The sequence below is a fragment of the Gorilla gorilla genome, chromosome 10 (assembly GCF_029281585.2).
Source record: "Gorilla gorilla gorilla isolate KB3781 chromosome 10, NHGRI_mGorGor1-v2.1_pri, whole genome shotgun sequence".
In the NCBI taxonomy this organism is placed as follows: domain Eukaryota; kingdom Metazoa; phylum Chordata; class Mammalia; order Primates; family Hominidae; genus Gorilla; species Gorilla gorilla.
In genome coordinates this window covers 115921927-115948523 of record NC_073234.2, presented here as the reverse complement: position 1 = coordinate 115948523, position 26597 = coordinate 115921927, and the positions used below count along the sequence as shown (strand labels likewise).

The 26597-nt window shown below is 39.5% G+C and overlaps 1 protein-coding gene across 8 annotated transcripts in view; it reads right to left on the bottom strand.

The window, feature by feature from the left end:
* The window catches only part of NR1H4 (nuclear receptor subfamily 1 group H member 4), a 132993-nt gene that overhangs the window by 31872 nt on the left and 74524 nt on the right, over nucleotides 1-26597 (bottom strand). For all 8 annotated transcript variants that reach the window (XM_055358760.2, XM_055358759.2, XM_055358757.2 and 5 more), the window contains one exon: nucleotides 21170-21535. In XM_055358760.2, coding sequence (XP_055214735.1) covers nucleotides 21170-21535 — 366 coding nt within the window. The remainder of the gene's footprint in view (nucleotides 1-21169; nucleotides 21536-26597) is intronic.

Genomic DNA, 26597 nt, shown 5'->3' with positions numbered 1-26597 from the left:
TATATGACATTGTGTTGTTGAGAAGCCTGTTGTTTTTAATTTATCTCTCAGAAATAAAGACAAATTTGAATTATAGCCTCTCTTAGGAAAAATGTGAATTCGTTTTCTAAGACAAATTACTTTCATAGATCTTTATTGGGGGACAATTCTATGCCAGTGAGCACTAAGTGCAGAGGGTACAAAGGCAAACAATTCACCCCTGGGCTCCAAGAGTTTAAAGGCTGGCTGAGGACAAAGACGCACAAACAACTAAACAAGTGAAATTACATGTTGCCTGGGCTCTAAAAGCTGCACTGCGGCAGAGCAGACACACAGATTCCTCAGTTTGGGATGAAGAGATCAGGACAGGGAGTGAGCACTGAGCTAAGTTTTGGAAAGTGAGTTGCTGTTAACCAGGCATTCAGGGAGAAAATCGCATTCAGGGTTTCAATTCAGTACTTTATATGCCAGCCTGGCATAATAATAAAAATGCCAACCTTGAGCTAAAAGCAACCAACTCCCCCGAGAAGGTATAGCACAGCTGCAGCCTGTTAACAGGTAAGATGCCTAGAGTGAAGAAGGGAGGTAACCGGCTTCAACTCTGCTGCTCCATTTCCCCACTTTCTGCTTTCTCCTCCATCTGACTAACCACAGTTCCTGACACTTTCAGAGTCAAGGAGGCAGTGTTGAATTCAGGAGAGGATTGTGAGAGGTAAGAGAAGAAATGACAGGAAGGCAGTTACTCGCCTAGTATTTCTGTAAGCTGGTTTGTGCATAGCAAGTTTTCAAAGTTGTCTCTTTCTCCATTGGGTTGGGTTGTTTAGAGACCTCTCATCTTCAGGATACTTTCATCTGAACTTTGTTTTTTGTTTTTTTGAGACAGAGTCTTGTTCTGTCGCCCAGGCTGGAGTGCAGTGGCACAATCTCGGCTCATGCAGTCTCTGCCTCCAAGGTTCAATGGATTCTCCTGCCTCACCCTCTGGAGCAGCTAGGATGACAGGCGCCACCCACCACGGCTGACTAATTTTTGTATTTTTAGTAGAGATGGGGTTTCACCATGTTGGCCAGGCTGGTCTCAAACTCCTGACCTTAAGTGATCTGCCCGCCTCAGCCTCCCAAAGTGCTGGGATTACAGGCATGAGCCACCACGCCCAGCCTCATCTGAACTTTTTTGATGAGGGCAAATACATATCTATTCTAGCCCATGGTATGTGTCTCCTTCAACATCTAGGAATCTGGCGATTCACTCCACAATTTTTACACTGAGGTCACTCTGTGTGGTTCTCTTCACATGGACCTAAGATAACCCGATAATGGCTTTCTCTGATCTAACAATCTCTGTAGAGCAGAGAAATCTCTCCCATTTATCCATGAGCAGTCAGCCACCCGGCTTCCTGCCTTTCAACTTCTCAGGTGAAAGTGAGACACAAAGTCCCCATGTCTGTCAGCTTCAGGGGATACATGTCAACCTACTCAAGTGATCGTCTTGAAGACTCTTTCATTGGGCTTGGGGCAATAGGACCTCTTTAGTATACATTTTGGGGGCATGAGGGGACACCATTTTCCAATTCTCACAAAGTTACTACACGTTCCAGTGGTGGCCCGAGGGACAGACACTCCCATTTCCAACATTCTCCTTTGCAGTAGGGATGTAAGATTCACACAGCACACTAGTCACATGCTCCAAAATCTTTATAAGACCTCTCTATAATTTCCAACTCCTGATCTCTTCATTCCCTCAAAATAAGTGAGATGTTTAACTGGTTCTTGAATATCCACTGTGAAATTTCTGCCAGATGGGCTCACCTTGGAATGTAGCATCTAGTGTCTTCATGTCTCTGTCAAAATTGAGAGGAGTCCTTCCTATTTTAACAGACTGTTGGAATAATATCTAACATTTATTAAGCACTTAGTAGCTATTGTTTGAACTACTTTACCTCCATTTACTGATTTAATTCTTATATCAATTTTATGATGAAGATAGTATTATTTGTCCCCATATTATAGATGAAGAAAAAAAGGTACAGAGAGTTTAAGTACCTTGGCCATGATCACATGGTTAGTAGTTGGCTAGGAAGGTTCAAACCCAGGCAGTCATGCACTAAAGCCTGTACTCTTTACTATCTTGCAATTGCCACCCTTGGGTTACAAGAGAATAAAATAGTTTACTGTTAAGTACCAACTATCTGAAAGCTGCATTCTCTGACCTGGGAAATACCAAGATGAATAAGACATTCCTTGTCTTCAGAGTTGCATACTTAGTTGGAATAAACAGAAGTAAATTTACAGCATAATATAAAATATGAGTGATGAGATATCTAAACAAGGAATAAATTATTGAAATGTAGAAGCAGGTCCACACCATATGCTTGTAAAGATTGTGCCACATTTAAGGAGGAGAGGCAGCACTTACACTGCACCCATGTAGAGCTGCATATTTCTTATGACAATTTTCCAGCAGAAGGCACTTAAAAATTGTTCTAGCAAGATAAGTATAATACGATGATTCCCAACTGCTAGAAGTCAAGCGCCCCGAAGAAAAGGCATTGTATAGACTGGGAGTGATCCTGATTAATTAAGAGTGGCCAGAATCAGGGAGGGGTCCATGAAGGAAATAGAATTTGATCTGGGCTTTGAAGAATAAGTAAGGTTTTAGAAACATGGACCATGAGGGAGGAAAGACATTCGGAAAAATGAGCAAACACAGGGTGTTATGAAAATTCCAAGAAAGGGTAGATACTCCATCTTGGTGGCGGTTGGGTAGAGTATGGAGAGAATTAGTGGGAGATGGGTAAGCAGTTGTAACAGGAACAGAATGTGATTAAGTGTCCTTGAATGCCAAGCAAAGGAGTTGAGTCTTTACCATGTTGAAAGAGGGAAGCCATTAAAGGCTTTGACAGGGGACAGTATGACCTAACCTGTATGTTGGGAAGCTCCTCGGAGCAAGGTAAAGGTGGAACGGGTATTGGAGACTAGAGAGAGGAGACTATTGCCATAATACAACTGAGAGGCTACCAATGCCTGAACTAAAGTGGGACAGAAGAGAAAGGAGGAAACAGAGAGAACATCAGGTTTTGGTAACTCACGAAATATGAAAACAGAGGCTGAAGGAAAAGTTAGAGATGTCAAGGTTAAGAAAGTCATGGACTTGCTTGTGAATTTTTCAGCTGGTATAAATTTCAGTAGGAAAGATCTTAACATTTTTCTAAATGTCAAATCCAACCAAATAAAGTCTAAAAAAAGACTTTGTGCTGCAGATCAGTGCTGATATTGAGAGTGCAAATACCAAAGCATGCATTTTAAGAGACTAAAAGCAAAAAGAGGACTTTTTCTTTCCTGGTACCAAATCATGACCTCAATGTCCACTTGAGCCTACATGAGTCAGCCTTCCTACTAATAATCTTCTGCCCCTCCCAGGAATGATTTCCTTTAAAACTGTCATAGATACTGATAGACAGCTTAATAGTTAACAGAATAAAGCTCTTTCTTCCAAGATGAGTCAAAGGAACAGTGCGTAGAACCATTCTGCAGGGTTTTTTGACTCTGGTATTAACTGAAAAAGAAATCATTATCATCTCAATAGCTGAATTAATTAGCTTTCACTCTGAATAGCAACACAATATTATCATTATATCATTTAAATATGGGTACATATACTGTATTTATACTTATGCAAATCTATCCATACACATACCTCTGCCTCTTTCTTGTGCATATTCAACAATGCTCATATCAGAAAAGTCATTTGAAAATGAATGGAAAGGAAATTCACTGAGGAACAAAGCCTTGCTGGTAATACAGGATGAGTAGACAGGGTTGGCATTGCCATCTGGGGAATGTGTAGCACCAATGGGATCCCTGGGGTAGCAAGAAAATAGCTATAGGATGGTACTTTTACACGGATTCCTCGATTCTGCAGAATATTGCACACTGCTTTTCTGCCTCTTTTTTTTTTTTTTTCCCAGATGGAGCCTCACTCTGTTGCCCAGGCTGAAGTGCAGTGGCGTGATCTCAGCTCACTGCAACCTCTGCTTCCTGAGTTCAGGCAATTCTCATGCTTCTTTATACTGGTAGAAGCCACATACCACACCCTATTCTCAAGTCATACACATATATGTGTACATACACATGCACATGCCAGACTCCAGTGACTGATACTGATAGCCACTGGTAGTAGGCCACTCATTACTTTGCAATCAATAAAATATTGGTTGATGTTGTAAAACTTTAAGGGTCTACAAGCTTTTAAAATAGCAGCAAACACACAGAGGTGAGTAACTAGAGATCTTTCCATTCAAAATGACCTAAATAGAGACAGCTTCTAGGTCTGTCTCCGCTTATACAGCACTTATTTTGTGCCAGGCACTGTTCTAAAATGGTAAATGGCAATTCATTTCCTATTCATAACAATCCAATGAGGCAGATACTACTATTATCTCTTTCTTTTTTTTTATTATTATACTTTAAGTTTTAGGGATTCTATACAGCCATAAAAAATGATGAGTTCATGTCCTTTGTAGGGACATGGATGAAGATGGAAACCATCATTCTCAGCAAACGATCGCAAGGACAAAAAACCAAACACCACATGTTCTCACTCATAGGTGGGAATTGAACAATGAGAACACATGGACACAGGAAGGGGAACATCACATACTATTATGTCTTTCTTACCAAAGAGGAGACTGAGTTACAAAGAGGTTAATTTGCTCAAGGTCCTGCAGAGAGCAAATGGTAGAGTTTAGATGTGAACCTTGATAAGCTCACACCCTACACTCTTTTTATTTCTTATTTTTTTAGACAAGGTCTTGCTCTGTCACCCAGGGTGGATTGCATGGTGCAATCATAGCTCACTGCAACCTCAAACTCCTGGGCTCAAGCGATCCTCTCATCTCAGCCTCCTGAGTAGCTGGGACTATGGGTGTACCCCACTATGCCCAGCTATTAATAATTTTTAATTTTTTATAGAGACTGAGTCTAGCTACGTTGTCCAGGCAGGTCTCACACTCCTGGGCTCAAGCAATCCTCCTGCCTCAACCTCCCAAAGTGTTGGGATTACAGGCATGAGCCACTGTGCCCACCTGACTCTGTGCTCTTAACCACTGCCTTATGCTGTCCTTTTAGTAGGAAGTTTACATTTTTAAAAATTATCTTGAGACATGAATCTACCCAGGTTTTACACAGCATGGCAAGTGCCCAGCCCATAACAAACTTGTTACCATCCCCAGTTTGAGTTCATAAATGATTGTTTTGCAATAATTGTAGGAACATTAAGATGAAAGGATAACTGATCAAGGTATTTATGTGTGCTTTTTTCTTGCTTCTATTGCTTTTTCATTTTCTTTTCCATCCCAAGAGGGCGGAAACTCTTGTTCACTTGCTGGGACAAAAGCTGCAATTTTTCTGTCTCTAAATAAAGATAACTCTCACATAGGATTTTTGTTTTCGACCTCTCTTTGAAACGGTTATACTGGATCATCTCAAAGGTGTTGGAGGTGAAGGGCAATGCTTGTAGAATTGGGAATGGGATCAGTCTGGGAGGTTCTGTGAGTATTGAACCAGCACTAATAAAGAGCTTCTAGAGGAGTGACAGATCTCTAATGATGTAGCTCTAAGACAAGGACAGGAAGATACTAAGAACCATGGCCTTGAAAACCCTGGGGTAAGATGTCCATGCTGGACTGTGGCTGAGTTGTTCACTTTCAAGGGACCAATTCAAAGTTGAACATGATCCTGAGGTTTGCGCATGATCCTGGAGGAAGGAGTATTCTCAAACATAGACTAGATGAATTTCACATCAGCCGGGAGAGTTGTGAGCTTAGAAGAGATTAACTTTGATTTAGAGAAATATAGGAATATAACATATCTTACATCACAAAGGTTTCTAAAAGGTTACACATAATGCAAATAGAAGACACAGAGGTGACTACTTAAAGAACTAAGTGAAAATGAACTAAAGGGAAATGAAAATACAATTTATCAAAATTTATGGGATGTGGCAAAAGCAGTGTTTACAGAGAAATTTATAGCATCAAAATGCATATATTGATTAAGATCTAAAATCAATAATCTAAGCTTCCACTTTAGGAAACTAGAAAAGAACAAATTAAATCCAAAATAAGCAAAAAAAAAAAAAAAATACTTAAAATTAGAGCAGAGATCAATGAAATTGAAAGTAAGAAAATGATAGAGAAAAACCACTGAAACCAAAAGCTGGTTCTTTAAATAGATCAATAAAAATTAATAGAGTCAATAAAATAGATCTATAAAATTAATAAGGCTAGGCTAACCAAGCCCAGCAAGGCTAACCAAGAAAAAAGAGAGAGAGAAGACACAAATTACCAATATCAGAAATGAAGGAGAGGCCCATCGTTACTAATCCCATGGAAATTAAAAGAAAAATAAAGAAATATGAACAACTCCAAGCCTGCGAATTTGCTAACTTAGATGAAATTCCTGGAAAGACATACCCTACCAAAACTCAACAAGGAGAAATTGGTCATCAAAATAGGCCTATACTATTAAAGAAATTGAATCAATAATGAATAATCTAAAACAGAAAGCAACAGGCCCAGATGGTTTCACTGGTTTATTCTGTCAAGCATTTAAAGAAGAAATGATACCAATTCTGTACAATCTTTTCCAGAAAATAGAAGCAGAGGGAACACTTTCTAACTTATTTTATGAGGCCAGCATTACCGTAATACCAAAACTATACAAAGACATTGTAAGAATTTTTTCTCATTTTTCTTTATAAATTTAGTGTGTTAGCATTTGTTTTGTTTATTTTTATTTTTCTCTGGCATTGTGTTTTGATTTCATTATAAAGATTAGGTCATCAGGTGGACTTTGGAAGTTATATTCTTTTGACATGATTTGGACCAAGCTTTTAATCAGCTTTTCCCAAATTTGAGCCTACCTCGGGACACCTTGACTCCAAGCCCTATCATCCAACGTACTGCAGGACCTCTCAGGCATCTCTGCTGAGGATACCCATATTGGCAACTACTGGCTCATCATGACCATCAACCAGGGTAACTTGGTCACCATGCAGTTGGCCTGACACACCCTAACTAGGAAAGAGGTAGCTGTGCAGATCATTGATAAGACCAAATGGAACTCCTTCAGACTCCAGAGACTGTACAAGAACTGCATGCTGCTGTGCATGCAGCCACAGTGGGACCAAGAGAACTCAGTACAGTGGAAGATGGAGGTGTGAAAATTGCTTTGGAGATATCTCAACAAGTTTCCATTTAAGCATATATCCCAGACTTCCAAGTCTTTTAAAAGCATCGTCTCCAAAATAACTGATGAGTTTAAGCTTTAAAAGGCTGCTAAGAGCCACCTGGGAGACAAGAGGAGGGGCTGGCCATCTTCCCCATATCCCCAAGACTTCCACCTCAACACTCCCTCTTCAAAACTGCAGAGATTGGAGAGGTGTGTCCCCCAGGGCACTTCTTCCCACCAGCCCCTTCTTTTTTTCTTCCATGTTTGTTGGGAGGGAAGATGGTACTACAGAAATAAATAAAGACTATCCACACAACAAAGAAAGAAACAATAAAATACAAAAAGCAAAGAAAACTGAAGTGGTTCTTAGGTTGCCTCTAGGAGCAGTTGAAGTGGGTAGGGGTGGGGCTTTTTTCTAATGATATGCCCTTCTTACCATTTGACTTTGGAATCACATGCACTCGTTTCTTTGACAAAATGCGTATTAAGTGATGAAGGAGTCTAAAGGAGTAGAAAGCAAAAACCCACTGACACCATCAGACCTATTGGGTTTCTGCTGAGAGGATGAGGACAGGGGTTATGATGAGGACAGCCAAGCTGTGCTGGAGTTTGGCTTTGGATACCTTCAGTGACCATTTAAAGTGCCAGGTAGGCAAACCCCCAGAAGCTGGTGGCCCACAGTGACCGGCACCTGCTCCCCAGCATCTTCCCTGAGGTTCCTAGGGGTGTTCTGGGTTCCTAATAGGTGAATTCCAGCAATGGGAGGTGCCTGATGCTGCTTGTAGCTACCTGAGCCCAAGTGAATTCGTTTGCTCTGTGGGGTTAAACCTTTCACCTCCAAACTGCTGCTTAAATGCCTATTTCCATTTTTTTCTTGGGTGTAGATTTGTAACTTTTCTCATTTAGTAATTTATGGTTTAAGACGTTTCTTTTAACCACTACTTATACATATTGCTTATATGTTTGCTTTAAACATTTTTTCTTGTTTAAATTTAGTTTTTATCATCTTAGTTTGTCTTGCCTCATCACCTATATGTTTATGTGAAATGTCAGTTCATACCCCCTGGAAATCATCTTATTACCATTGCATTTTTCTACATATTCTTTTTGATACTCTTTTACTGATTTTATGTTTCTTAATCTTTTTTTTGCTTGACTGTTTTCTCTTTTTGTCTACTTTAGCTGAGTTATGTAGACTGCTTTTCTGCTTTTGCTTTAGAATGGTGACTATGAAGGCAAGAATTTGGTCTGGTTTGCTCACCAAGGCATCTCCTATGCTTAGAATAGAGCCTGGCATACAAACTGGTACTTAATAATATTTGCTGAATAAAGAATTGGGTTAATTAATAGGAAGAGGGAGAGTTTTGAAAACAGTGTATGACCCAAACTGGGGAGGTTGAATGAACAGAGGAATAACAAATAAGAATTCACCAACAAAATCACATCTAATGATTACTGAGCATGTAAGAGTGCCAGATACATCAAGACTAAAACCCCAAAAACAAATGCAACAAAAACAAACAAATAAATAAATGGGACCTGATTAAACTAAAAAGATTCTACACAGCAAAATAAATAATCATCAGAGTGAACAGATAACCCACAGAATGGGATAAAATATTTGCAAACTATGCATCTGACAAAGTACTAGTATCCAGAATCTATAAGAAACTCAATAAATCAGCAAGGGAAAAATCAAGTAATCTCATCAAAAAGTGGACAAATGACATGAATAGACGTTTCTCAAAAGAACACATACAAATGGCCAAAAAACACATGAAAACATGTTCAGTATCACTAATCATCGGGGAAATGCAAATTAAAATGACAATGAGATACTACCTTACTCCTGCAAGAATGCCCATTTTTAAAAAGTCAAAAAATAATAGATTTTGGTGTGGATGTAGTGAAAGGGGAATGCTTTTCACTGTTGGTGAGAATGTAAATTAGTACAACATCTATGGAAAACGGTATGGAGATTTCTTAAAGAACTGAAAGTAGATCTACCATTCGATCCAGCAATCCCACTAGTGAGTGTCTACCCAAAGGAAAAAAAGTAATTAGATAAAAAGACATATGCATATGTATGTTTATTGCAACCCAATTCACAATTGCAAAGATATAGAACCAATCTAAGTGCCCATCAACCAATGAGTGGATAAAGAAACTGTGGTATATACACACCATGGAATACCATTCAGCCATAAAAAGGAATGAAATAATGTCTTTTGCAGCAACTTGGGTAGAGCAGAAGGCCATTATTCTAAGTGAAGTAACTCAGGAATGGAAAACCAAATGCCATGTGTTCCCACTTACAAGTGGGACCTAAGCTATCAGTAAGCAAAGGTATACAGAGTGTATAATAGACTTCAGAGACTCAGAAGGGAGGAGGGGAGAAAAGTGTGGGATAAAAAACTACATATTGGATAAAATGTATACACTCTGGTGACAGGTACACCAAAATCTCAGAATTCATCACTATACAATTCATTCATGTAACAAAAAACCATTTGTATGACTGTACCCCCAAAAGCTATTGAAATCTAAAAAAAAATACTTTTTAAAAAGAGTGCCAGGTACAGAGCTAGATATTTTAAAAATAATATCCCATTTTTTTAAATTCACAACAACCCAATGATAATAGTAATAATAGCAGGCAATGATTGAGGATTTTCCATTGGGAAGAACTCTGTTAAATACTTTACAGGTATCAATTTATTTAATCCTCATGACAATCTACAGATACCTGCTTCAAAAGACTGTCCTGAAGATTAAACAAATTAGTACATATAAAGCCTCCCAGAACAGTGCCTGCACATAGTAATCACTTGATATAGATTATCTATCAACATGATTATTACTATCATCATCATCACATCACCAACATTACCATCATTACCATCATCATCACCATCATCATCATTATCACCACCACCATCACCATCACCATCACCATTATCATCATCACCATCATGATCATCATCTCCTCATCTTTATCATCATCTTCATTGTTGTCCTTATCTTACAGGTGGGGAGTCTAAAGATCAGAAAGGTTAAGTAATTTAGGACACCTGGGAAGAGAATCAGCTGGGATTGGAAACCATGTTGTTTGCCTTCAGAGTCCTACTCTTCCCACGATTTCCATAACACTTACTACAAAAGGCTTCCAATGCAGTGAAATAGTTTGGAACCCCATCTTGCATCATACTCCAAGATAATTTGACCTCTAGAATTCATTAGGATCATTATTAAATTGTATAAAATCAGACCTTGCTTGATCTTAAATAGGATGTCAATAAGTTTATATATAGGTCAGCACTCCTCAGCTTTCACAAATGTCCATAAACAAAGGATCCTTTGGAAACACTACATCTAGTCTATACTGGAATAGTTTCAATACTTTTGGAAGCTTTTTTAAAACTTCAGACCTAAGTCTAATGCTGGTTCACAATCCTATATAAAAATATATTCAGAAAGGCAGTAGGGTCACTCATTTACTCAGACAGCATCTTTTAGGAATTCTACCATTCTCGGATGTGTGAAGACTCTCTTGGCATTGAAACAAATGTGACAGACACTGACCTATTTGGAAATGCAGCCATTTGAAATTTTCAGTTAGATGCTGATCGGTTTTGTTGGTTGAGGTTTGAGGTTTGAATCAAAATTCATTCAGACATTAGCACATTTCCATATGCTGCACTGATAACTGAGGGCAAAAGAAAGCTCTTGATTTAATCTAGTCCTGAGAAAGTGGCAGTCATTGTCACTCTGCGTGATGCTTGTGTTCCCAAGTTATTACTTACAAAAATTGAAAACCATCATTTCTCTCATTGATGCTATAAACACTTATGACAAATAAAACACTGAGACAAATTAAAATATTTTTAGTGGAACCAGGAAAAGAGACCAATGTAATGAGGAAATTTAACCCTGATCTTTGTTTTGCTTCTAAGGTTGCTTTTTTTTTTTTTTTTAAATTCTCTTGTGTTTTCTTTGTTTGTTTTAAGTATCACAGGACTGACAAATCTTCAGTGAAATACTAAAGCAAGAGAGCTGATAAATTCTAATATATAATATAATGTAATATAAATCTTATACAATCCACACAAATGTCCCACAAAATACATAATATCCCTATTTTGCAGATCTGAGGCTCAGAGGAATAAGTATTGCACAGTCTTAAGAATTCGCTAGCTTTATATCTACTGCACCTCCCTTCTAGTCTAGTGCACATCCTATTACCAGAGAGGCAGGAAAGTAGAACATAACCTTGCCCAGACTTCCTTCGCAGCTAACATGGTGGATATGATTTAAGCTCTCCCATAGAGATGCCCTTGTAAGACTTTTGGAAAGGAGAAGCAAGCTGTTCTTCTGTTGTTTCTACTGGTAAGCGGGATTGTGGAGTTTTGCTGTGGCAGCACCCTGGCTTCCGGTCACTAGCTTTGAGAGTATTGAAAGGCAGGGGACAGGGTATTCATTGTTTGCAGGTGCAGATTTGGCAGGCAAGCCCCGTCTCTGGAGTTAGTGACTGCCAGTGAAGGCAGCTTCCTGATCCCTAGATGGCAGCTGAGGTGGTGTCTTCCTGGAGCCAACAGTCCTGAGGTGGCTTCCTGAGTCCCCATCTTCTTGATTATGGCAGAAAAGCAACCGGCAGGCCAGTTCTGCAGTGTGGCTCTGAGCATCTCCCGGAAACTTAGCATAGATCCTGTTACTCTGACTCTTCCAACTTCTGTATTAATTCTTTTCTGCTTGAATTGTTGATTTCTGTTTTATTTTGCTGAACTCTAACCAGTAAATATTAAGTAACTTGTTTATTCAGCCAAGAAGTGCAGAGCCTAGATTCAATGTGAGCTTGTCAGCCCACAAAGCCCGTGCTCCCTTTGATGGAAAGTTACAGAGTATAATTTGCTTTGCATCTGCTGAGTGCAGATATCAAGAGATGTGCATGGGGGAAGTGGGCTGCGGGGTCGGCGGGGAAACCAGATTGGCTCAGCAGCTCTCACAAGACCTGCAGGCATGAGGCATTGGTCCTCTGATATGCATTCCACCCTATTCTGTCCTTCTCCTCTGGTTTTCCTCACAGCCCTTCCTCATTCCTCCATTCACTAAGGTAGGATAATTTTCATTTGTTTTCACAGGAGAACACATAAGGAAGATAAAGGAGCCTGTTTTTGGCTTTTCAGACACCAGAGCTTAAGCCTCCAATCCTGAAGACCAGATAAAACTTATTCAAGTTGGGAGGAAGCAGACAACTAAAGAGGAAGTCAAACAGCTAAGACATGTTAGGTACCTGAGAAGGTCCTGAGCTCTGTCCCTCCCAACTCCCTATCCCCAGACAGAATCCTAGGATAGGTGGATTGAGAGATGATAGAAACTCCACGTCATTTGGGATCCTGGAAGACGAGGATTCTTATGCCCTTTCCTGGGTAGAACTGGAGAAACCCCCAGGGTTCTCTGCACCCAGCATGGCATAGAGCAGATGAAATGGCAGCATGGTTTCTCTGGGAAGCCAGGCATCCCAACACAGCACTGAAGCAACATCAGAACCCACTCACCTGAGCTGAATGAAGGAGACAGCCAGGGCCAGATGTGATGGAGGAGTGTGCTCAGTACCCCAGGATGGTGTCACAGAGACCTTTCCCACTGGTGACTGAAGACCAAATACAACAGCACTCCAACAGATCTCGGACTGTGTCAACAGCTGTGGCACCAAGCCCCACCCAGCCCCACAGCTGTGGGGCCAGAGCCCCACTCCCCAGTGCCCAATCCCTCCACAACCCTCCCTTAATCCTGGTACTTAGATAAACCCCCAGAAGAATTTTGGCGGGGGTGAATGGAATGATACTGAATAAAATGAAATAAAGTTTCCACCAGAGCTCTAGACTGAATTAAATCCAATTTTAAAAAATAAAGTTACATTTCTCTCACATACGGGCTGTGAGTTGAGTCTTGTGCTCATTCACTACACAGCTTCCAGTTAATTCGTACACCAACCCTTAAGAGTCATGGGTCAAGGCCAGGCACGGTGGCTCATGCCTGCAACCGCAGCACTTTGGAAGGCTGAGACGGGTGGATCATTTGAGGTCAGGACTTCAAAACCACCCTGGCCAACATGGTGAAACCCCATCTCTACTAAAAATACAAAAATTAGCTGGGCATGGTGGCTGGTGCCTGTAATCCCAGCTACTTGGGAGGCTGAGGCAGGAGAATCACTTGAACCCAGGAGGTGGAGGTTGCTGTGGGCCAAGATTGCCACTGCGCTCCAGCCTGGGTGACAGAGCGAGAGTCCATCTCAAAAAAAAAAAAGAGTCATTGGTCAAGAACAGTGTTCAGCAAACTGCAGCCAGCCCACTGTCATTTTTTTTCGTGCCTATTTTTGTAAGTATAGCTTACTGAAATATAGCTATGCTCATTTTCTACGTGGCTGCCTTTGCACTCCAGTAGCAGAGTTGATTAGTTGCAACAGAGGCTGCTGTGGTGTAAAGCCTCAACTTGTTACTGTCTGGATGTTTACAGAAAAAAATGTGCCAATCCCTGGTGTAGAACATGGGCCCTGCCTGGCTCCAACCCATCCTCTCCCTTGCATGCTTGTCCTTTTCCTGACATCATGGGGGCAACGTCTCAAATCAAAATCAATGGAAAAATTTTGTCTTTCTCTGCTCTTAAAAATATATTTATGTCCAAATCCAGCTTCTCCTTCCTAAACCTCCCCAAAGGTTGGCTCTCTTCTGACTACTTTCTCCATCTCCTTGCCTTCTGTGATCCTGCACTTCCTTGTAGACTTCTATCTTGATTACTTCTATTCTATATCCTTTGTGGGCTTCTCTTCCCCTGACCACCTTCAAGGTAAGTGTTTTCCAGGGTTGTCCTTGGCCCACTGGTCTCATTCTATTTACCGTGCCATGCCCCAGAACTCTTCGCAGGTGGACCAAGTTTCACTTGGTCATAAGCACAGTTCACAAGACAGAAAGACAAATTCTCTTCTAAGGAGGTAAGCCATCCAAGGTTAGCGACTTTAGGGATTCATTCCCTTGGCTTAGACACTACTGATTCTTTAACACCTAAACGGACTGCTTCGTTTTCTTCCTTTCGCCACTGAATTAGTCAATATTACCCTTGAGCAAACAACTGAAAAGCAGAACAATCACTTAGTGGACAACCAATAAAAGGCATCATAGCCTAGTGGTCAATCATACAGGCTCTGGAGTTAGATTATAAGCTATAGTTTTGAAGCTCTTATTAGCTATGAAAACTTGGGTAAATAGATTAACATCTTATGCTTCAGCTTCCACTTCCATAAAATGGGCATAAGGCACTCAACACCACTAATCATCAGGAAAATGCAAATCAAAACTACAATGAGATATCACCTCACTCCATTTAGAATGACTATCAATAAATCAAAAGATAACAGGTTTTGGCAAGGATGTAGAGAAAAGTCAACCCTTACTGCTGGTGGGAGTGTAAATTTGTGTAGTCATAATGGAAAACAGTATGATGTTTCCTCACAAAATTAAAAATGTAACTACTATATGATCCAGGAATCCCACCACAGGGTATATCTCCACAGGAAATGAAATCAGTATGTCAAAGAGATATCTGCACTCCTATGTTTATTGCAGCATTATTCACAATGGCCAAGATAGGGGATCAACCTAAGCGTTCATCAATGGATGACTGGATCAAGAAAATGTGGTATGTATACATAATGGAATACTATTCAGCCATAAAAAAGAATGAAATCCTGCCATTTGTGATAACATGGATGAGCCCAGAGGATATTACATGAAGTGAAATAAGCCAAGCACAGAAAGACAAATACCATATGATCTCACTTATATGTAGAATCTAAAATGTTGTTCTCATGGAAATAGAGAGTAGAATGGTAGTTATGAGAGGACGAGGAGGATGGGGGGAGAAGGGGACAGTGAAATTAGTCAACGGGTCCAAGAATACAGTTAGATAGAAGGAATATGTCTGATGTTCTATTGCATAGCAGCATGACTAGAGTTAATAATAATGTACTGTGTATTTAAAAATAACTAGAAGAGAGGTTTTTTAATATTATTATAAAGAAGAAATGATAAATTAAGCTGTTAGATGTGCTAATTACCCTGATTTGATCATTACATAATTATACATGTATGAAAACATGTTGTACCCCATAAACATGTACAATTATTATGTCAATCATAAATTTAAGAAAATAAAATAAAATGGACATAAGATATGAGAATTAATGTTTATTACTAAAGTATAGTAAACACATCACACAAGCTATTAGCACTGGCATCTCTATATCTTAGCTTGTTTTGGAAATGATATGCTTATTCCTCATTTTAAAATAGACACAATAATTCCTACTTTCCATAGTTGCTGTAAAGATCAGAGAGAATGTTTCCAAAATGCCTACCATAAGAATTAGCATGTCATCGGCCGGGCACGGTGGCTCACGCCTGTAATCCCAGAACTTTGGGAGGCCGAGGCGGGCGGATCACGAGGTCAGGAGATGAAGATCATTCTGGCTAACACGGTGAAACCCTGTCTCTACTAAAAACACAAAAAATTAGCCGGGCGTGGTGGCAGGTGCCTGTAGTCCCAGCTACTCGGGACGCTGAGGCAGGAGAATGGCGTGAACCTGGGAGGCGGAGTTTGTGAGCCGAGATCACGCCACTGCACTCCAGCCTGGGCGACAGAGCAAGACTCCGTTTCAAAAAAAAAAGAATTAGCATGTCATCAGCACTGAAATTTGTAGGTTCAAAAGTATGTATATTGGAATTTTTCTTTTGAATCAGATTTTCCGAATAAATTATGCGTGTTCTTTTCTGCTTCTTTCTCTCCTAGCAGGAAACGTGACTTAGATTAGGCTTTGTGTCTTTCCAGTCCAGGTTTCAAGTCTACATTTTATTCTACTGAATTGTGCTTTTGATGACCTCATGGAGAGTAGCATTCCTCCTATTCTCTTTTCCCATCCTGTGGGTTTCACACTCACAACACAAAACCAAGATGCTTGGCCAGATGAGTGGCCTTAGGAGGATTTTGGATATGATTTTTATGCCAGTATTCTCAAACTTTAGCATGTAGTGCTGGTTAAATCACAAATTCTTGGGCCCCTTTGCCAGAAATTCTGATTCAGTAAGTCTGGGGTAAAACCCCACATTCTATAAATTCTCTAGTGATACTGATACTGCTGGTCCAGGTACTATGCTTTGAGTAGCACCGGTCTACACAGACAAGTTGAAGTGGCTTTAGGTAATCTGAATCTATGTCAAATAAATCTTGTTAAACAACTCACGATGATTTGAGCATCAATATTTATCAATATAAGCAGAAAACACTCACATTGCCATTACACGATATGTAAATCGATTCTAGGACCATAACAATAATAACAATAGACATCTATTGAGTTTTGACTATGTGCCACACTTTTTTCTAAGGCCTTTACACATATTAAATTTATTTTTTACATTTTTACTTTATGCCAGTCTTTAAAAAACTAATAATAGCATTCTCTGGATCATATCTATGATCATCTTATACTGATATTCAAACTAATCACCCTCAGTTTTGTTTGTGCCCATTAGCAGCAAGAAATATGACTTGTTTGTCAAGAACTATGACAGGCCAGGCACAGTGGCTCATGCCTGTAATCCCAGCACTTTGGGAGGCTGAGGTGGGTGGATCACCTGAGATCAGGGATTTGAGACCAGCCTGGCCAACATGGTGAAACTCCATCTCTACTAAAAATACAAAAATTAGCTGGGCATAGTGGAGGGCGCCAGTAAGCCCAGCTACTCGGGGAGGCTGAGGCAGGAGAATCACTTGAACCCAGGAGGCAGAGGTTGCAGTGAGTGGAGATCATGCCATTGCCCTCCAGCCTGGGCAACAGAGCAAGACTCTGTCTCAAAAAAAAAAAAAAAAAAAAAAAAAAAGCTTTGACAAAATGGCAAAGGTAAACTTCATATGCCTGAGATGTACCCAGCTCAGGGATGGCCAAATGGAGCTCTGGATGAACAAAGGTTTGGTTGAATCAATTCTTCGAAGACAGAAAAGCAGTGGAGAATTGAGGCCTCATATGACACATGGTCTAGGGATACCAAACTCAAAATAACCTGAGTTTGGTAACATTTTGGGCAACAAAACCATACAATCTAATATACTTCATTATTTTATTGGTTTTGTAGTTTTGTTTGTACGTAATTTTGTAAATTTGTGTTTGTTCCTTTGTGTATAGAAATTTTTCAGTGTATAAAAGATGATACACAATATAATATAGCTATTATAATATAATATAGCTTATGCTATAATTGCTTGATAGCATAAGTAATTCATTAAAAGCAATTTAAGTCAACATTAGAGGCACCCAAGAAATATTATAGCTTCCCTCAAGAAATCTCCAGGTGTAGCTCAAGTTTGAGAAGCTCTATATTATACTTTTCACTGAATAGTCTCTCTCAGTGATTCTCAACTGGGGTGATTGTAACCCCAGAGGACATTTAGCAATGTCTGTAGACACTTTTGGTTGTCACAAGTGGGGGGTTGCTACTGGGATCTAGTGGATAGAAGCCAGGGCTACTACTAAATATCCCACAGTATGTACAAGACATCTCCCCACAACAGAGTTTTTCAGCCTAAAATGTCAATAGTGTCAAGGTTTAAAAACCATGGTCTAGCTTTCCCTTTCATCAGTTCATAGCAACAGGAGGGAGTACATGAATTATAGTCACTTTTTAACTTATGAAATTTATAAACTTGCTTAGAAGATGAAACAGGCAGATTAGAATATTATAAATATGGTACTACAGATTCACAGAATTTAAGGAAGGACTTCAGAAGCCAGCTAATACAGTGTCCCACCTAACATACAAATTTCCTGTACTCAAACCTGTTTATCTAACCTCTTTTTGAATTCCTGTAATAATGAGAAGTTCATTACCACCTAAGGCAAAAAGCCAATCTCATTGTTGGGACAATTCATGTTAGTGCTAAAAAATTAATTCTTGAATTAGGCCTCAAAAGATGCCATCCTATAAGCTTCATCTTTTGGTTCTAATTTGCCCTCCAGTGTAAGAGCCCCAGCCACTTTTTGACTAGAGCTACTATAAAGTTTGTTCTTTTTCTTTCCTGTAGATCAGCAGTTGGTTTCTCAAACCTAACTGTAGAAGTTTTATTTTTGTTTATTTTAATTCCAGTTCAAGGCTTGTCATTTGGAAACTACTTTATTTTTTCCTTCCTTCCTTCCTTCCTTCCTTCCTTCCTTCCTTCCTTCCTTCCTTCCTTCCTTCCTTCCTTCCTTCCTTTCTGTCTTTGACAGAGTCTCGCTCTGTTACCCAGGATGGAGTGCAATGGTGCAATCTCAGCTCACTACAACCTCCACCTTCCGGATTCGAGGAATTCTCCTGTCTCAGACTCCCAAGTAGCTGGGACTACAGGTGCACGCCACTATGCCCAGCTAATTTTTGTACTTTTAGTAGAGATGGGGTTTCACCATGTTGGCCAGGCTGGTCTTGAACTCCTGACCTTAGGTGATCCCCCCACCTCGGCCTCCCAAAGTGCTGGGACTTACATAAGTGAACCACAGCGTCCGGCCTATTTTATTTTTCTAACCAATTAGAAATGCTTTCCTGCTTTATTCCACACCATTTTAAAATCTTTAACATAAGCAGATCTCGATCTCCACAGCTCTGCCAGCTCAAAAAGATCTGCCACTTCATATAGGAATTGAGGGTAATATTTACTTTTTATTATTCGGAGATGGGAAAGAATTAAGTATTGTAAAAAATTTTAATGTGTTTTTGCAAAGTAGAGGCTGATTAATTACGTACCAGTGATGAACATGGTTTTTCATTGTGTCATTCAAAAGACATTCCATATTTACTATGTACCAGGCACTGTGCTAGGTGCTATGAGTAGCAATATAGGTAGAGAAGACTTAATCTGTGCTTCCAACGAATGTATAAGTTCATTTACCTATTCAGACGTGACTCTCCACAAAAAGGTTAAGGACATTCTGAAGGCCATAAATGGGATCTTTTAAGTTTTCTTTATAGATCTGCTTTAGTTTGTAAAGTTGGTGTACAAATGCTTCTTTATTTAAAAAAAATTCTAACAATATCATACCCAGTTTTTAAGAAGTGACTAATGTGGCTTTACACAATCTGATCATTTGAACTTTCAAAGGTTTGAAACGTCCTTGAGCCGATCTTATGTGACTGGGTCCTCTGTTTATTTCTGTGGCAACCACCAACATCTGGGAACCCCAGTGTGTCACACCATCTGAAAGATTCTGCTCAAGAGATGGTTTTTATTCAGTGTTCAATGTTCTAGATGTTAGCAGAGTGCCCGACCCATGGTAGGTGTTCCCGAAATACTTGTTTAATGAATAAATACCACGATTATCTGTGCCTTAGTTGAGACAGTAATCACATGGGACTTTACGTTGTCTTTTTTTTTTTTTTTTTTTGGAGACGGAGTCTCGCTCAGTTGCCCAGGCTGGAGTGCAGTGGCATGATCTCGGCTCACTGCAACCTCTGCCTCTTGGGTTCACGCCATTCTCCTGCCTCAGCCTCCTGAGTAGCTGGGACTACAGGCATGCACCACCAAGCCCAGCTAATTTTTTTGTATTTTTAGTAGAGACGGGGTTTCACCGTGTTAGCCAGGATGGTCTCATTCTCCTGACCTCATGATCCACCCGTCTTGGCCTCCCAAAGTGCTGGGATTACAGGCGTGAGCCACCATGCCTGGCCTACATTGTCATTTTTATATTTCATTTATTATATTTTATCCATCTTAAATGGATTGCAATTTTGTTATGATTTCTCTATAGCATCCATAACAGAACTGTATTGCTGCTAAATAAAATATATATTTTTTGAGGCAGGGTCTCTCTCTGTCACTCAGGCTGGAGTGCAGTGGCATGATCATGGCTCACTGCAGCCTCAACCTCCCGGGCTCAGGTGATCCTCCCACCTCTGCCTCCCAAGTAGCTGGGACAACATGCGTGCTCCACCACACCTGACTAATTTTTGTATTTTTTGTAGAGATGGGGTTTTCCCATGTTGCTCTATCTAGTCTCGAACTCCTGGACTCAAGAGATCCACCCACCTCAGCCTCCCAAAGTGCTGGAACTACAGGCATGAGCCACCATGCCTAGACTAAATTAAAAAAAAAAAAAAGTACTTTTTGAGATGGATTTTCACTCTTGTTGCCCAGGCTGGAGTGCAATGGTGCGATCTCGGCTCACTGCAACCTCCGCCTCCCAGGTTCAAGCGATTCTCCTGCCTCAGCCTCCTGAGTAGCTGGAATTACAGGCACCTGCCACCACACCCGGCTAATTTTTGTATTTTTAGTAGAGACGAGATTTCACCATGTTGGCTGGTCTTGAACTCCCGATCTCAGGTGATCTGCCTGCCTCGGCCTCCCAAAGTGCTGGGATTACAGGCGTGAGCCACCGTGCCCTGCTTAAAATATTTTTTTGTAATATAAGCTATTATTACTTGGCTCTTTCTTTCTCTCTTTCTCAATTAACTAAAGTACATGAAAAAGTATTTTTAAATATTTATTGAATAAAGTTGTATTCTTCTAGATCTTAATTTTAAAAGAGATGAGTTCATCACTTTCTTCTTTCTTTTTTTAAGAAACAACAAAAACAAACAAAACCTACAACAAATTCAATTTAATCATAAGTTCCCTTTAGCTATGTGTGAGGTTGTGAAAAGGAAGAAAGCTAAACACTCTAAGCTAGATACTCTAACAGTCTTAAACATTAAGCTAAATACTCTAACAGTCTTTTCCTACAGATCTGTGACTGCACAACAAAGGTGAGGATGTAGGAGGAGGTAGGCGCACGGGAGGAGAAAATGGGAAGTTGCCTGGGAAAAAGGAAGGAACTAGTTCAAGGGATTTCAACAACCAATATAGTAAAACCTGAAGGAGAAAACTGCCAATCAAAGATGCTTACCTTTGCACCCCTCACAGGTCAGTGCATTATAGTGGTATCCAGAGGCTCTGTCTCCACAAACAACACACAGCTCATCCCCTTTGATCCTCCCTGCTGACGCGCCCATGCGGGGCTTCTTTGTTACAGGCATCTCTGCTACCTCAGTTTCTCCCTGGTAGAGAGTCTCAGCTGGCATTCGCCTGAGTTCATATATTCCAGGAGAGTACCACTCTTCAGGCTGCTGGGGGTAGAAACCCAGGTTGGAATAATAGGATGACGAGGAAATCTGTGATTGAACTTGGGGAAACTGAACATTGCTGTATTGCGAGTATGGTTCCACTTCCAGGTTCTGTCCCAGAGGACCTGCCACTTGTTCTGTTAAAACACCTGAACAAAAGTGACAACAAAACTGGAATGAATGTCATCATTCTGGAAATTAGAGAGGCAGTTTGGCGTAATAGTTAGGAGTGTGGGCTCTAAGAAAAGATTGAAACATTTAACTACATAAAAGTTTACAACTTCTTTAGAGTATATATATATATATATAATTAAATGACAAATTAAAAATTCAGAAAAATATCTGCAACATAGAGGACAGACTCATCTCATCAATGTATAAAGAGCTCCTGAAAACCAATAAGAAAATATTTGAGAAGCTATGGAAAAAGGGATAAAGGAAAGGAATAGTCAATGTTAGAAATATAACCGTGTTTTGTAAACAGAAAAATGTGCTCACCTTTGCCAATAATTAAATTTAAATTGAAACTAAAACATTACAGTTTTCATCTCCAAATGTGTGAGGGTTTAAAAAATTTAATAATACACACTGTTGGGGAAACAAATATTTTTTGGGGGAAATTTGTCAATATTTTCCAGTTTTTTAAACTTCAATGTCCTTTTAACCCAGCATAAATTTTCCACTGCTTGAAAATTTATTTTAGAAATATGCTTGAACCTCTATGAAAAAGTATTTTGTAAAAATATTCACTTGCAGCACATTCGCAAGAGCCATAAATTGGAAACGATCTAAATATTCATCCATAGGAGTCTGCTTCAATAAATTTGTTACATCCATACACTGAAATATTAAGTAGATGTAAAACAATTATTTAGATTTCTATGTGCTGTTATGGAAATTTTCTACAATATGGTGCTATATGAAAAAGGTAAGCTATAGACCAATGTGTATATTCACATCGGTATTAAACACCAACTCTGTGTGTGTGTGTGTGTGTGTGCGCGCGTGCCCACACGCAAAGACAAATTTCTGCATGATACAGAAGAAAGTAGGTGGTGGTGACTGTGAGAGGTGATATTTTTACATTATATTCTGGGATAGAAGATTGCATAATTTTTTTTACTGTTTGTAGTTTTTGCCATGTGTATATGTATGTGCTATTTTAATCATTATAAAACAAAGGAGGAGCTTTAAAAAAAGAATACAGTGCCTGCAATCTATCTACTGGATTCATATTCCTGCTCTGTTACTTACAATCTGTGTGCAGCTGGCAATTCCTTAATGTCTTTAAGTTGCAGTCTTCTCCTAATAAAACAGAGAATAATAACACCTACCTCATTGGGTTGATGTAAGGATTATATGAGATAATGTGTGCCAAGTGCTTTGCTAAATGTTTGGCACACAGGAAGTGCTCGATAAATTATAGCTGACTTAAAATAGGAATAATAACAATTATTCTTACTACCATCATTATTAAAGGAGTCCCTTATTTAGAAAACCTCTAGGTAATAGAAAATCATCAGGTTATGAAAATGCTTCTATTTCCTGGAAACATCAACTATGGCTCTTTAGAAAATAAAAATATTTAAATTATGCAAATGCTGAAAAAATAGACACAAATAAGAGATAGGAAAGTTTACAAATGTGTCTGACTCTTCAAAGTGTTGTCAGACAATTCTAGACCAAAATTCCAATTCCATCTCTTATGAACAGTGGGACTTTGAGCAAATTATTCAAACTATTGATAAATCTTGGTTTTCATGGCAGCAAGGTTGGGATGATAATATCGATATCAAGAGTTAGTCTGAGGATTGAGTGAGATGATACAGATTCACAGTTCCTTATCTGAAACCCTGGCAGTCATATGTGTTTTAGAAGTCAGAATTTTCAGGATTTCAGAACAGAATACAGTGCTATTTATATATCCCTCCCAGCACAGTCTGGAACAGAACCCAGAATCAAATACAGCAATATTTTCCACAGGGAAACGTATGAATATTCACAGCAAGTGCAATAAGTAAAGACCATAAATAGTTTCACATTCATTCAGGTCAGGTTCTGTCACCAAAAAAGTGTGTGCCAAACTTTTAGAAAAACGTGGTTTTTTGGGGCTTTGGGGATTTCAAATTGGCAATGCTCTTTGCTGTGCTCAAAAGATAGTTGAAACGATTACTATAATTATTATGATTACTATTACCATATTTTGCAGAAAACTTTTATAGCGTTCTTCGTAGTGGCAGGCACTTGTATGTTCTCATTTATTCCTCACAAAACTCTATGAGGTGGGTAACATTATTAACCCCCACTTACAAATGAGTACCATGAGGCACATAGTAGTTAAGCAACTTTACTCCTACCTACCTAAGTAGATGAGACTTGAGCTCTAGGAGTCTAATCTCAAAGCCCATGCACTGAATTGCTGCTCTCTGGGGGTAATTTCAGGTGTGTGATACTTAAAAACACGATCTTCAAAGCCCCTCTCTGCATCCTCCTACTTGCGTTTGTTACCCCCTTCTCGGCCTCCGCTTGCAAATAACCTATACTGGGCCTGCAAGCTTCTGCATGACTCTACCCTTGCTTTCTTTTCCAGCCATTTTGCATGTTCAGACATCTCTGTTTCTTGAATGTGCCTTGCCGCTTCCAGACTCAGGACTTCTCCCACCTGCTGCTTCCTGAGCCTGAAATGGTTCTCAACACAGCCAACCCCTTCCAGGGCTTCATCTCACTAATGTCCACTTACCTCTAAATTCCCGGTGGGTATTGCTTCTCTTGGGAAGTTTTCCCAACAGAAGAGGTTTCTAGGTCCCTGGCAGTCATGTTCCTGAATCTAGTTACACGCCATTTAAAAACCATTACTTACCCTACCTGGGCCTCCTTCTGTTCATCTGTAAAGAGAAGACTCCACCCTAGATAATCTTCTAGTTCTTCTTTATATCTAAAAGTCTCCATAAGTATATGACTAATAGTTTATGAACATTAGAATTCAGGGCTTTTCTACACTGCCAAATTTCAGAATATACATATTACATGTTGAAAATAATGCTTTCTGCATTAACCCAGGAAATGATTGACAGAACACATGGTATACAGTATCTGTACAAAAATCAATTTCCTTTCCTTCTGTCTGACTTATCCATATAAAAACAGCATAGGCCAGGTGCAGTGGCTCACGCCTGTAATCCCAGCACTTTGGGAGGCCGAGGCAGGTGGTTCACGAGGTCAAAAGATTGAGACCATCCTAGCCAACATGGTGAAACCCCGTCTCTACTAAAAATACAAAAAAATTAGCTGGGCTTGGTGGTGCACGCCTGTAGTCCCAGCTACCTGGGAGGCTGAGGCAGGAGAATCACTTGAACCTGGGATGTGGTGGTTGTAGTGAGCCGAGATCGCGCCACTGCACTCCAGCCTGGAGACAGAGCAAGACTCTGTCTCAAAAAAAACAAAAACAAAAACAAAACAAAATAAAACAAACAAACAAAAAAGAGTATGTCTGATGGACAAAATATTTTAGAAATGGTGCCTTATGACCACAAAATGGAAGGAGAAAAATATGGAATTATTGCACAAAAAGAAAAGATAAAATATCAGCAAAATCCTGATCTATTTCATCACCAAATACGATGAAAATTTCTGGAGTGAATGGAATTGAAAAAAACTAAAAAGTATTAAAAGCATTAGTTTCACTTACACTTAGATTTTATCCTCTAACCTATCTTATTCCCTTAACTCCCCTTCCTCCCTCAGCCCAATTTCTCTCTGCCACAGGTCTAGTAAGGTTAAGTAATTTGCCCAAGATCAAAAACCGATAGAATCTGGATTCTGTAGCATCCAAGGAAATGTGTACTTTTTTCCTCCTCATATGACAATTCTAAAATCTTTAAGCATTATTTCAACGAGACAATTATTTTCATAATCAAGAAATACAAAGGAGTCCCAAGTCAAGTCAGATAATAATATCCCTGTCTTTTCAATCTCTGGAATAATCTAGATCAAAATGGAAAGCTTTCACAAAGATATAGATAATATCATGCTAAAACAGTAGAACATCAGTAAAAATATGAGAACCGTACACAATAATATTAAATAATACTTCTATTCTTGGCCAAGTGCAGTGGCTAATGCCTGTAATCCCAGCACTTTGGGAGGCAAAGGCGAGTGGATCACCTGAGGTAAGGAGTTCAAGACCAGCCTGACCAACATAGTGAAACCCTGTCTCTACTAAAGATACAAAAATTAGCCGGACGTGGTGGCAGGCGCGTGTAACCCAGCCACTCGGGAGGCTGAGGCAGGAGAAGCACTTGAACCTGGGAGGTGGAGCCTGCAGTGATGAGCCAAGATCATGTCATTGCACTCCAGCCTGGGTGACAGAGCGAGACTCCATCTCAAAAAACAAAAAAAACTTTCTATTCTCAAAGCACATTCACTTCTAGCATTTCATAGTGTGTCTCCTAAATCTCCACAAATAGAGAAGTAATTACAAAGGAACTTTACAACCAAAGAACCAGCATGGCCAAATATTCCAAAATGGTTGGACTAGAACAACTTCCACAGTTAACTGACCATGAGATCTTAACTGGCTAAGCTTTTCCTATTTCAATCTCTCCTGTAAAAATGGGACTGTTGCGATCTCAGAAGGTAGTTCTGAGTGTAAAATACGGTTGCTGAGAAGCAGTTTCGGTAAGTTGAGTGTCATTAAAAGACATGTTTCCTAAAGAACCTAGCAAAATCCTGATTTTAATCATAGTTAATTGATAGTTAATAAGTAATTATTAACACAGTCTGTCTTGATGATATAAGTATTAGGATAGTTCTTTCATTACAAATATATATTTATAAACATATGCTCATGTTCTCTCTCTCTCTCTGTGTGTGTGTGTGTGTGTGTGTGTGTTATAAACATTTGCTATTTAGCAGTCACTGTGTTAGGGTCTGAAGATATGAAAGTGAAAAGACACATACGAAGGCCCAGCCTTTCTCTTGTTTGTGTGTTTTGGGAAGTGGGGATGTCAAGGGTTAGGACAAAAATAAGTAAACAAGTAAACAAATACAACATTGGCAGAAAATAAGATGTGGAGGGAGTAGAGGTAGCTCGACTTTAATTTAGAGTATGCGTTCTGAAAAGGTAAATTTATTTCTATTTTGATACAATTTAAAAGGGAAAATACATATTAAAATTTAGATTCAGGAATCTTTATTTTGGAATTAGCCTAT